Source organism: Parus major, chromosome 17, assembly GCF_001522545.3.
Source record: "Parus major isolate Abel chromosome 17, Parus_major1.1, whole genome shotgun sequence".
NCBI lineage: Eukaryota > Metazoa > Chordata > Aves > Passeriformes > Paridae > Parus > Parus major.
The window spans coordinates 5,716,889-5,729,805 of NC_031785.1; the positions used below are offsets into that span (position 1 = coordinate 5,716,889).

Sequence of the window (12,917 nt, forward strand, 5' to 3'; positions counted from 1 at the left end):
ACCTGCTGAAAAAATACACAATGATAATTGCTTGGTTTTCCTCCAATATGAGGGAAAATGGTTGCCCTATTGGCACATATTTATGACCCAGCAATGCAGATTTATATTGTTCTAGCCAGGTAAGGTGTATGTGGTTAACAAATTGAGAAACACTTGACTTGGATTTATTTTAAATTTCAAAAAAACCCCCACAAAAAACAACAGCAACAAAAAACCCCAAACAACCAGGGCAGGGACAAATCCTTATTCTTTTACAAAGGAAGCAGTAGACCTTGCCCTACATACAAAGTAACACATATAAGAAAGGAACAGAGGTCGGGAGATTCCGTTGAAATGCCTCCCTGCTTGTCAGCTCTGCTGAGCCACCCCTGTGTCCGTCCCTGCCCGGAGACCCCCGGGCCCTGCGGAGCGGGCTCTCCCCGCTGCCCCGGCCCCTCCATCGCTCCTTCCTCCTCCTCGACGCATCTCCTGACCTTGGACAGGGCTGGGCAGCCGCGGGAGCCATTGCTGTGCGATGGTTCCCGGCGCCGCGGAGCGCAGGGGGCTCCATCCCCCGGGAATTCTCCCCGGGAAATGCTGGGTGGCACCCCTGAAGGGACGGGCGGTCACGGCAGGGGCTGTTACCCGCCGGGGATGTTATTTTGCGCCTGTTTGTCCCTCCCCGAGGCGCTGAATGGGATTCCAGCCGCGGGTCGCGCTGCTCAGGGCGACTACGGCCGCTCCCTGCCCGCCCGCCCTTCACCCGCGCCGCGCCCCCGCCCTTCGCTCCGATCCGCTCGCCCGAGGGCCGCGGGGAGACCCCGGGCCCGGCTCTGCGGCGCACCACGATAAAGAACCGCCCGGCGGATACGGAGAGGGCGAGAACGAGCGGCGGCCGGGACGTCCGCGGAGGCAGGGCCGGCCTCAGCTTCCCCCGGCTCACCCGCACACCTGTGCCCGGCTGTGCGTACAGGGCTGGGTGAGCCCGAGCGGGGCGCGGTGAAGGCCGCGCGGCGCCCTCCGCCCACCCTTCGCCCCATCCCCTCACCGGGTCTGTGGGTGCGCAGGGACCTCCCGCCGGCTCCGCGCCCTCCGCCACGGACCGCGCGCGCCGCCCGCGCCCGCCCTTTTATAACCCAGCCGGAGGTGACGTCAGCGCCGCAGAGCTGCCCTGCCCGGTAGGCGGAAAGAGCCGAAGGACTTCGGATAGAATCGGGTAAGGGGAGGCCACGCCCACCCGATGTCCGCCGGTGAACGATGGGGATCGGAGAGAGCCGAGTGAGTCCGGAAAGAGACGAGCATCTCCGGAGAGAACGATGTGTTCGAAAAAAGCCTGGGAGAGGGTCCGGAACGGAACGAGGGGTTTCGGAAGGAACCGAGCGCTTCCGGAAAGAGACGAGGGGAGGAGGAGGGCGCAGAGGGCATTTGTGCCCTGTAGGGACCGGCCTTGGGCACCACAAAATCACAAGATTAGAGGGAAAATCGATTAAAGTGTCTTCGCAGAGGGGCGGCAGAGGGGTCTCTGCCCCCTTCTCCAGCGTCAGAGTCAGTTTGGTTCTCAGTGAGTCGAGGTTCTGTGGCTCAGTGATGGGGACAGGTCCCCTGTGCAGCATCCAGCCACTGTCAAAGCAGCAGCTCTGTTAGTTTTGTATTATACGGATATGTATTTATATATATGTATAATACACACCGCCCACACACACACACACACAGATATATATATATAAATTTTCTATTCAGATGTATAGGTAAGAGTGGCTGCCTGAAGCACCATGCAGTGTCACCCAGAAGCCTGGCAAGGACACAGCATCAAAAGGCAGAGAGAGCCTGTCAAGGGAAAGCTATTTCTGAAAAGCTGATGCATAAATTCAAAGGAAAATGAGCCTTTAGCATTAAATCAATGTTTAAAATAGACACATTCTACTCTAAAAAAAAATTAAATAATTAGAGATTGGAGGGCTGGAAGGCAGCAGGAATGTTATTGGCTCAAAGTGGTGAGTGGGTTTGATGGCTGTGTGAATTAATAACACTTTGAGTGAAGTACTTAATTGGAAGCACAGGCACTTATGGTGACATTGCATCCTGGGACTGCCTGGAACTTCTGTCTCCAAGCAGGAGTCTGACTCACATCAACTCTGATGCATCTCATCCTGAAGGCACAGTATTTCCACATCTGCAGTGCTCTCCTTGGTCATATTTGATATCAACACACATAAAACTACCAGGGATATATGCATATGACCTTATTTGCACTGCATCTTCACAACACCAACTGGCTAACATCCAAACCTGCTAAAACGACAAAAACAAGTCAAACACTCAGCTCAAGCAGCAGATACAACCTCAAGCTACATCTAAAAATAAATATTGATTCTCACCAAGCACACACATTATTTAGAAAATCTTATTAGTATTTTTAAAATAGTAGATATGTGGATGCTCTTACTGAAGCAGAAAAGGATATCTTGGTTTTTTTATAAAAATATATACTTTTATTTACCCCACAAATGTTAGAAACCCCAAGTAGGTGTCAGCAAAAAAATAAGAATTGTATTTCACAAGTACATCATCAAATTCTTCCTTGGGCTTGGCACAGGCAGACAATTGTTTCTAACAGACAGGACCAATTACTGTCTTGGCAAAGTGAATCTCCACCATAATTATGGATATGCAATATATAATTAAAACATCTCCACTCAGTACATTTTCAAGTATACTAATAAAAGTTGCATTGCTTCAGAGTTATCTGGCAAAAAGGACACCAGTAGGGTATTTCCAATTTCCCAGAACAATCACAAGGTAACAGTAGTCAAAAGTGTTCCAGAGTCAGTTTACAAAATACATAAACCAAATGCAAATTTAACTTGGGTACTAGACATTTTAAAGACAATGTTAAGGGTTTTACAGTCCTGAATTCCAAAGCACGTTACAACCTTTTCTCAGAAATCTCAAGAACTATATATAAAATCAAATTCACATTCTCATATGACCTCAACTCCATGTTTTACAGCTTTAAACCCCGGCACCTCTAGGAAAAACAAACCCGTCTGGTAAAAACAACATTTTCAACTTACAACAGTATAGTGACAGAATTAACTACCTTGTATTACCCAGAAGTAAATTTTCTCATTTTACAGGTCACCAAAAGAGTTCAAGGACAGCCCACTGCAAATCCAACAGATTTCCCATCTCCTGTATTCATCAAGGAGCTGTGGATTTTCTTGACTGTCCCTCTCCAATAGAAAAAAACAACATAGTATTTTTATTGTATTCTTTCTCCCACAAACCTTTTGGAGGAATGAATCTACCTCCTTTCAACCCAGTCCTGCCTTCTGGAGTGAAGTTACATCCAAGGGAGACAAGTGTCAGCACTGCTCAACCTTTACCAGCCTCACCACAGATTTTAGATGATGTTGAGACAAACACATCCATCAGCATAATTACAGCTCAATTATAAAAGATGTATGAATTACAAAAATAAAGTTCTAGCAGTAAGTTTGAGATTGATTATGCTGTTAAGAGTTCATAAAGCTGTGAGGTATTTTCACTTCCATGAGCTGAACAGTACTGTGCAATTTTTCAGTCCAAGGGCCTCTGGCACCATCAGGACAATGGATTTAAAGCATCTTCCACATGACCAAACATATGAAGGAAAAGTCTTGAAGTTTCAGTAGTTTATTATAAAAAAACTCATAAAGATATAATGCAAAGATTAGCTTCTAACAAATAAATCTTCTTGAATTAAACATTAAAGGGAAAGGAAATACAGAGTGATTTATGTTCTCCAAAAGGAAGGTGTCAGAATGCCTTTTGGTAACGGAATTTCCTCTGCTTTTAGACATTTCTATTAAAGAGAAAGACAAATAAAAAAGATTATATTAAATAAATGTGTATTTCAATTCAGCATCTCAGAAATTCTGATGGCTCTTACTATACATTCAAAGCATTGCTAATAAAATGTACCAGAATTAATTATGAAAGTACAACTTCAAAGCTGTCATATTTTAATATCATAATCTAAGTCAACATTCACAGAACAATTTAAACAATCAAGTATTTTACAGTTTTGCAAGCTTTATTAAAAAAATATGCAGAATGCAATGCTAAGCAAACACTACAGAGAGCAGTTTAAAGTGTCACTTCCCCATATATTTAATCAGGACAAGTGCTAAAAACAAGCAACTACTGATAAGAAATAGCTGTGACAGAAATGACTCGGCAGAATTCTCCTCATCCTGTATGTCTCCTCTCACTGATGTTCCTTTATAACCAAAATACATTTTCATTGATAAAAATTAGATGAGGGGTAAGAAAGCAGCCAGGTGTTTGACATCATAACTATCATTCAGATAATTTAGTAATTGAAAAGTTACAAAATATGGGTTACAGCACAGAGAGAGGTCTGAATTATAAGGTGTGAAGCAAGCAGTGCCAGCATCATTATTCAAATGATGCATATATTCAGTGATGGGAGAAAACAAAACCCAAACCAAAACACCTGAAAATTAAATGAACAAAAAAATAAACCCCAAAACTGCTTTACCTGCACAAAATTCTTCAAACGTGACAAACAGCCCATCTGGCCAGAACTGGTCACAGCTTCAATTCTGCAGAAACAACAGCACGTTTCAAAATCTATTTAGAAAGTTGGGTTTGATTCACAAGTGGGTGTGGGGGTGGATGGCAGAGATGGGAAAACATGGATGAGTCATTTCAGAGCGAACACCGAGATTCCTAACCCCAGATATCATACCTTGGGATATAGGATTTCTGGATAAAGAACATTGTTTTCCAGAACTGAATCCCATACTGCTTCATCAGAGCATTGCCACACACCTGTGATACAGAAAAGCACAAAGTACAGATTATAGAATTAGGTTTCAGACTTGCATGACAGCTGCAATGAACCCGTTCATGCCAACGACTTAATGCTTTATTCAGACATTTAAAGAAATACACCTACACTAAAACAAGCAAATCCTATAAATGCTGTTACTGCTACTACTGCTACCACAATAACCTTTTTTCCTGTTGACTGTGGTAGCCACTGACACGAATCTTGCTATCCTTCATTTCACCCCAGTCTCCTTCCAAAAATAGTTCTCTTCTCTAACACCATTTGCTGGGGCACACTGTGGTCATTTCCCCACTGTGATTACTGCTGTGTGCAGTGATTCATCAGCTTTCTCCACAGTTTACAGGACAAATATTCCTCTGACTTCACCACCCTAACAGAGCTCCCCCATGGGGTATTTCACTTCCCACTCTCTCACGTGTACTTTCTCAGTTCTTTAGAAGCATTTGAAGAGCAGAGAAGGTGCTTGTGTTTGACAGTGTTTGTGTCCCCTGACTTCAGCCTTTAACTATGGCTCTTATTTAGCACAGGCCTACATCTGAGGATACAGGATTAATATCCATCAGGCTCTGATATTTTCAGCCTGAAAAATCTATCCTGTTTTATGAACTAATTTGGCTGGAACAGCCACAAGACCTTCTTGCACTGTACGAAGTGCCGAGTGCTTAGAACAGACCTTACATAAGACTATACAACTATTTTTAAAATACCAGAAGCCTTAAAACAGAATCAAATACAACAGTAGCATTTGTGTTTATAAAAACTTCAGTTTTGAAATCATTCAACTCCAAAGCTGTGTTTGCAAGAATGTGGAAATATTCATGCTCCTTTTTGAAGGAATAAGAACAAGTTTAAAAAACCTGCTGTGAATCTCCCCATACCAATCCCTTCAGAACCCAAAAGGCATCTAAACTAGTGACATTTAACTACTAACAGTTATCCACACCACTTACTTCAAGGAAGTCCAAAAGCAGCATAGCTGTCACATCTGCCAGAGGCTCCAGATTCAACATCTGCGCAAGCCAGCGCCACCCATAGCTCAGACCGTGAGGATGTGCCTACAAAGCAACAAAGAATTTACTCAGCACTTGCTTTTCGACATGTAAAACACAATTATCAAAACAGACAACTTTCTGATTGACTCTTGTCTTTATACAACACTTGACATAAAATTTGATCACTGTGAAAATGTAAAGGAAGTAAAAGTCCCCATCATGAATTACTCGGCATTGCTTTGTTCATCGTGGTTATGACTGTTTTCCTTCAAATATATCCTGAGCTAGTTTAAATTCAGCACACCTCAACTACAAAACAAGCTTCCAATACATTTAATTGACTTCTGGGATAGTAACAAGGTTCTAAGCATAATGGCACACACGTACCCCTTGTTTGTTTCCATAAGGCCACCGGAGCTGAATGATGGCAGCATAGAGACGAATCATTCCTGACATCCTTTTAAGAAAATGATCTTGTTCTTCCACTTTAGAATCATGAACTTCATATCCAAGAATCCTTAGTATGAGAAAAGATTCTAGTTTTAGTACAGCAAAACACATTCACTCAAGTCCCTGCAGCTCTCAGCTTACTTGAAGTCAACTCTACTGAGAATAGGGATTCTTCAAAAACATGCGAGAATTCCTGCAAAGGCTGATCATTACCCCCTGGTTCAGCATTTGGTGAGGTACTGGAACAGATCACAGAGAAACTGTGGCTGCCCCACGCAAGAAAATGTTCAAGGACAGGTTGGATGGGGCTCTGAGCAACCTGGTCTAGAGGAAGGTGTCCCTGCCATGGCAGGGGGTTGGAACAAGATGATTTCCACACACTTGTGAGTGAACCTGTAGAGCAAATGCCTTTGTGCTCAGGGATGGAGGAAAGTGAAGCTCACTCAGAATAGTCTCCACCCTTGCAGAGTTCATGCAGAAAAAAGCTCAGTAATAAATTTACCTCTGATACTCCTCCACAGAAGTCCCTTCTTTCCGAGCTGGGTAAAATGGCACAGAATATGGGCACTTTTTGTGAAGATGAGCTAAAAAGATGTCTCCGACTCGAGGATGTAATTCCCAGATTCCTGAGAGCACCACAGCAATTGGGAAAGCTGAATCATGGTGAAAAGATACTTCTCCTTCCCCATGTTTCTGGAGGGTGGAAAAGCAAAGTCAGCCACCATTCCTTCAAGTTATTTCTCAGGCAAAAAAAAAATTTAAAAAATCCTCATTTTTGTAGTTAGTCTTTACTAAAGGATCTGAACGTTTCCATGGCTATGAAGCCAAGGATAGAAAAGCTGATGAAGCCACATATCCTCAGCTCCCACAGAGGATGACAATAAAATCTAGCTCAGCATAGAAAAGTGGGATTAGAAAACACAGGCTCAAAGTGCAGGCTGCACAGATATTCTCAACCCAAACAATAACTTTCAAATGTTTACAAATCTGTCACAGTTTTACTCCATGGGCTGATTTTTGCATGCATTTGCTCCTGCAGGGATAAAAGTTTCAAACAGTCCAAATTTTGCAAATAAAGACAAGAAAAAAATACTGCCAACTTCAAAAACCAACTTAAACTTCATTTCTTGAGAGGTGCTAACAACAAAGCAGGGACTGAAGTTTGCCTCTTGAGCCTTAGTGCTGGGGTTTTTTGTCCCCCAAATTCTGCCAAGATAAGATTGGAGCCTATATACAGTTTTGTGATACCATATTTATATTTATATACCATAAGTTAACTATCACACTGTTTTCCACAAACACTGTATCTACCTAGTTCAAAATATATAAGATATAAGCCTGAAATTTAAGGAGTTTTCCTCGTAGAAGAAATAAAATAAGGACTGTAAGGGAAAGAGAAATGAAGCTTTTTTCACTGCATTAAGACAGGCAAATTGAACATCAAATTATTTTGTTCTTCATAGCTGAAGAGACAGTTCAGTGTTGAAAAGCATCTCCTAGAGCACTGGCTACCTGTGGCACCCCAAAGAAGAGTCTTCCTTACCACAAACTTCTCTGCAAGTTTGTAATAAACAAACTCCAGCCCCTGTGGATGCTGAGTCACTGACACAGTTTGCCCTTCAGTCTGAACAGGCTTCCCAGACAGCAGGTTATTGATCTTGTCAAACACCTCTCTCAGCTTAGAGCCTGCAAATACATAAGGGGTGTATGGAGAAAGAAGAAAAGGGAACAGCAGACAAGTCTTACCCCACACCACATCAAGCTCACCAACACCACACCCACACTCCAAAGGACATCTTTGTTCCATCTGATTAACCAAACTTAATCCTGAGGTGAAGATGCCTCTGAGGGAAGTAAGAGGCCTTCAAAACACAAGCAAACCCTACTGCAGATAGGTTGTGTGCAGGTCAGCTTTCTACTGTAGGGATAATTACAGGAACACTTGACATGCTTGTGCCCTGATAAAATCTTTAAAGCAAAAGGAATTTCAGTGGGATTGAGCTCTTGGGTTTTCCTGACCTGATATGCTGGAGATCTGGCTCACGGGGATTGTAGCTGCTTTCTGCAAGTTTGTTTTTATCTTCTTCACCTGGAGAACAAACAAACAACTTTAAAATCCTTTCCAAACAAGCATATATCTATAATAGTTTGGATGAGCAGAGTGGCAAAACAGGCTGCTACAATTGAGTTTTAATTTTTATTTTTAAATGAGTGCTATCCTATTTACCCTAGAAATTAAGATAATCTCTCCTCAACAGTATTAATAATTTGTTCATACCTCAGTGTTGCCCTTGCAGTTTCCAATTTCACTGAAAGCAGCAACACATTGCTCAGCAGCATCCTGAAGCTGCTGGTACCATTGCATGATACTTTCTTCTGTTTTAACTTGAAGTCCTGTTATTAAAAAAAACCAAAAAAGATGATAACTAAGAAAGACCTAAACCTCTAGTGAGAAAACTCATTTTAAAAAAACAAAAGGCAAAGGAATAAAAAAAGATTTAAAAAAAAAAGTCTAACCAACCTTCCTTCTGCTGCTTTCCCCCCAGTTGCTGTGCAGGGGCAGGAGTCTGATTCTTCATCTGCTCTTTTTGCTCTAACTCTTTCTGCTTTTGCTTCTTTTCCTCTTCATCTTTTCTCTTTTTTTCTTCTAGAGCTGCAGTGATTTCCTGCTGCATGCTGGATATCAACCCTCGCATCTCCTGCAAGGCTCGTTCAGTGCTGGCCACATCTGCTTGAGTTGGGAACCCTTTCTGAAAAGAAACATGGGAGGTAACACAGCATTAACCTTTGTTTCCAGTGTCAGAGGGCCAACAGCAAGAGCAAAAAGCCTTTGAAACAATTGCTTTCAGATAATCTGGGAGCTAACTACTTATTTTATCCCCATCTCCTTTATTTGTACATAACATTATCATAATATTTGTAAATAATCTAAGTCCATGACTAAACCTCATAAGATCTTGGACGACAAAAATGAATACACTTGGACAGGTGCAAGTGGACTCCAGTGCAAAGCCTTGCTTTGCTGAAAGTCTCTGTGACAAGCCAGCTGAAAGCTGCTGAAAGCCAGCAAGCTGGAACACAGGATTAGCCTTATTAGTGTTTTATCTTTCAAGATTTGTATCCCACAATGTCAAGGAAAGCCAGCTACTGCAGAAAAGCTTATGAGCAGAGAATCATAAGCTGTTCAGTATTTAACAATTCATGAACCAGTCCACTGTCACAGAAGGAACTTTACAGCACTAAGAGTTTACAGCAATTTAATTTGAATCTTTCTCCTGTAGAAGTTCTCATGCATTTTGATAAGCCATTTTCAAGACAACAGCTGAAGTGCCAGAGGAAAGAATTCCCCTTTGAAATTGGGTGCTTTATAGGATGAATCTCTAAAATCATTGCTATGACATCTTATTTAAGGGCCTCATGACAAGCTGCCTTTGAAGAAAACTGCAGGGAGCTTTATGAAGGAATGACAGCCAAAGGTAACAACTTCAGAGCCTGTACCTCGCTTGTGGTGCGAATGAGCCCTGACACCAGTCCACAGATCTGATTGCCACGATTGCTGTATGCAGACAGATCGATTCTGGGCAAGTCTTTGTGCCTGTAGTTGGGATCAATCTGCTGGTTCAGCTGCAGCAGTTCCTCCTGGATGGAATAAAGGCGACGCAGTCTCTCCTGGCCCTCTTCCTTGCGCAAACGTTCCAGCTCTTCCTGCCGTTGCCTCTGCTGCTCTGCCTCACGCAATTTAAGGTTCAATATCTGGAGAGACAAAGACACAAGAGTCATAAAATACTTCAATTACTCCGGTTGTACAGTTCCTTCCTGGTCTGATGACTGCAGCTTTACAAGGCCTTCCTGTTCCTACGACACAAGTGCCTTTACTGCATTTCCACATGGCAGCAGGTGCCCAGGATAGCACCAGAAAATCCATCCTCACTCCAGGGTGTCATGGAAATACAAATAAATCAATTGGTCTTTCCAGTCCCACCCAGCAGTCACAGTCTTCTATGAAAGACAATTCTTAAGAGTCTCAGACCTTTGCTCTATGTCGATGCTCTTCCTTCAACTTCTCTTGCTGCCCCTGAGCCTCCTTTGAGCTACAATACACATAAAGACAGAAAAACTATTCAAGACATTCAGGAGACAGAACACAAACCAACACACAGTAAGTTAATCTTAAAACAAGCTAAAGAAACTTTAGCTATCACAATTATTGTCTTTTTCTAACCACTGATACTCAACAACAGCTAGACATCTACTCTGGCAGCCAAACTCTTAACAGGAGAATTAATGTAAGACAAGCAGCAGGTGAGATTTCCAACCTCAAGTGACTAGCACAGAATTGTCAGGAACAAGAATTAATCCTCACTTTGATTAAATGCTATAAAATTCTAATGATACCAGAGGTAATCTCACCTCTTCTCCATTACTTCTTGCAACTCTTGGAATTCCTGATGCCGCTTTAGCTCCCTCAGTTCATCAAAGCGCTTCAGCTGCTCACTGGCCTGAGCATAGGCTGCCCTCACCATCTGCTCCTGCTCCTCCTGCCGCTGTCTCAGCCTCTCCTGTGTTACAGAGGGGCACCAAAGGTAATCAATGAACAATCTGGACACAAGAAAACACAAATGAAACTGCCCAACATTTTAACTTGCTGTCCTTGCACTGTTACCTCTGACTGTGGAGCTCTCCTGGGATTCACAGAAATCCCCACACTCCTTTTTTCCTACCTTTGCTTTCAGCCTGTGCATCTCTTCATACATCCGAATGCAGCCTTCGACTTTTGCAACTTTAGATGACAGAGCTGCTGGAACAACTTCTTGATTTATTTCCAGGAGACTAAGATGATCATTTTCCTGCATGGTCAGCAAAAAATCAGCAACTAAGCAAAGGATCAGCAACTTGGAGTGGAAAACAGACAAAGCAAGTCTCCTAAACCATTATGTTTGAAGAAAAAGACAAAGGAATCAACAAATACACATTTCAAGAGCAGTTATGTACCCCAGCAGTGCAACCTCACTATATTAAATATCCTCCAACACTGGGATAATTACTTTTCCAATCACTAAAACTGGGAGCAAAATACCAAGAGTCTCAAGGACTTTGACAAAGGCCAACTGACACCTGGAAAGCCCAGACAACCCCCTCATGTCCTCTGAACAGTCAGGGAAGACAGGTTTATACTCTGAATCATTATTCAGGAGGGGTCCTGAGACTCTCTTATGAAGTTTATCTCATCTTGCTGCTTCACTATATACTTTTTAAGTCTCACTAGAGGCAGGATGACACAAAACTTTGCTGCTCAGTATCACTATCATGTGGTGAAGTCATCATTGAACAAAACAATGGATATTTCCCTTTCCAGAGGGAAATCATGAAATGGCTTCATCAGCTTAATTACTTCCAAAACTCAACTGCTCATTGCCCAGCTCCCTACTCTTCTGCTTTGTAAAATAGGTCAGAACACATGTAAGTCACTTAAAGACTCCAGAGAACCTTATGGACTTTTACAACAACCCTGACCCTCCTCTGTGACCTTATCCCTCCAAATGGATCAATCCTGTGCTGCTAATCCATAACACAACACAACTCCAACTAGTTAGTTTCCCTACTAGTTTCCCTGAGTTATGGTGAAAAATGGAGTTTGCTTTGGGTCTGCTGTGAAACATTTTTCTGTGAAAATCTTTTTTATATTACTTTTATCATCACCTGCTCATGCTACAAAAAAATTAAAATTAGGGATGCTCTCCCCATAAATTAACAGAGCACAAACCAGCCTTAATGTGACAATTTACAGCAGTGAGTTAGGACTTTTTTTTTTTCTTCACAGCTGCTCCATAAACACGTGAATTATAATCAGAGAGCTACCTTGGTCTCACTGGGCTCTGTAGATGAAGGTGGTGAAGAGCTCCGGTGGCTGCCAGGAGGGATCTTCTCCTCAGACGCCCGTTTTGGGAGTGGAGTGGATTGTTTGGGCGTTGATGTCCCGGAAGGTGTGATTTCTTGGGCTAATTGCCCACTAAGGCTGTCCAGCACCCAGCCGCAGTAAGGGGAAAGCTCAACGGGAGCTACACATCCTTCCAAGGCAGCCTTGAAATAAAACATTCTCCGTGAATGCGGCACAGCCTTAACATTCAATAAAACTTAAACACTCCATGAGCGCATCGGCACAGTCAGCTGCTGCTGATAATCATCGTAGCTCACTATCCCATTTAACCATTTTTTCTGCTATTTTTCCAGTACTTTTCCCAGACTCCCCTACTTTTGCAGGACATTTGAAGCCCCTCGGGCCAGCCCTGATCCCTGACCCCGCTCTCCCGAGCCTGGACCCGGTCTAGGGGTATTTCAAGTCCCGGGAATCACCGAGATGAGCGGGCGGTGTTTCCCAGCGGGCAGAGCCGACTCCCGGGGCGAGCCCTCACCTCATCCTCCTGCCAGCGGCTGCAGTAGCTCAACTGGCCCTTGCTGGAGAGGCGCAGGGCCTCGAGAGTGTCGAAGCGGAGCTGCCACGACTCCATGGCGATCCCGTGTCCCGGTTCAAAGCTCTTTGGCGGCCCGCAGGGACCCCCACGGCCGGACCGGCCTCATCCCGCCCCTTCCGGCCCGCAATGGCCGCATCCGCCTCATGCCGGGTGGGCGGGGCGGCG

General features: G+C 43.5%; 2 protein-coding genes across 5 annotated transcripts in view; both read right to left on the reverse strand.

Annotated features, from left to right (window-relative positions):
- SPTAN1 (spectrin alpha, non-erythrocytic 1) overlaps window positions 1-1,145 on the reverse strand; it is a 46,144-nt gene extending 44,999 nt beyond the window's left edge. For both annotated transcript variants that reach the window (XM_015644685.2, XM_033518362.1), the window contains exon 1: window positions 1,028-1,145. The gene's annotated coding sequence lies outside the window, so the exon portion shown is untranslated. The remainder of the gene's footprint in view (window positions 1-1,027) is intronic.
- Window positions 1,146-2,507: 1,362 nt separating this feature from the next.
- GLE1 (GLE1 RNA export mediator) lies at window positions 2,508-12,880 on the reverse strand. Of its 3 annotated transcripts, none has more exons than XM_015645249.3 (16): window positions 12,693-12,879; window positions 12,139-12,360; window positions 11,001-11,126; window positions 10,690-10,838; window positions 10,310-10,370; window positions 9,778-10,032; window positions 8,801-9,029; window positions 8,558-8,673; window positions 8,299-8,368; window positions 7,823-7,965; window positions 6,782-6,972; window positions 6,217-6,346; window positions 5,788-5,892; window positions 4,733-4,815; window positions 4,523-4,586; window positions 2,508-3,823 (listed from the first exon to the last, which is right to left on the reverse strand). In XM_015645249.3, the coding sequence occupies exons 1-16, from the start codon at window positions 12,786-12,788 to the stop codon at window positions 3,755-3,757; spliced, it is 2,109 nt and encodes a 702-aa protein (XP_015500735.1). In that variant the 5' UTR covers window positions 12,789-12,879; the 3' UTR covers window positions 2,508-3,754. The 3 variants fall into 3 exon arrangements, with proteins under 3 accessions (XP_015500735.1, XP_033374266.1, XP_033374265.1); XM_033518374.1 differs by lacking the exon at window positions 2,508-3,823 and adding an exon at window positions 3,967-4,240 and having other exon boundaries at window positions 12,693-12,880; XM_033518375.1 differs by lacking the exons at window positions 10,310-10,370; window positions 10,690-10,838; window positions 11,001-11,126.
- Between the last annotated feature and the right edge of the window lie 37 nt (window positions 12,881-12,917).

Bases quoted from the DNA above. Each gene is read 5' to 3' on its own strand.
- GLE1 (XM_015645249.3), bottom strand. From the start codon at position 12,788: ATGGAGTCGTGGCAGCTCCGCTTCGACACTCTCGAGGCCCTGCGCCTC. The intron at 11,127-12,138 runs GTAGCTCTCTGA...CTGACCATGCAG, and splicing joins CAGAGCCCAGTGAGACCAAG to GAAAATGATCATCTTAGTCT. The intron at 10,371-10,689 runs GTGAGATTACCT...TGTGTATTGTAG, and splicing joins CAAGAAGTAATGGAGAAGAG to CTCAAAGGAGGCTCAGGGGC.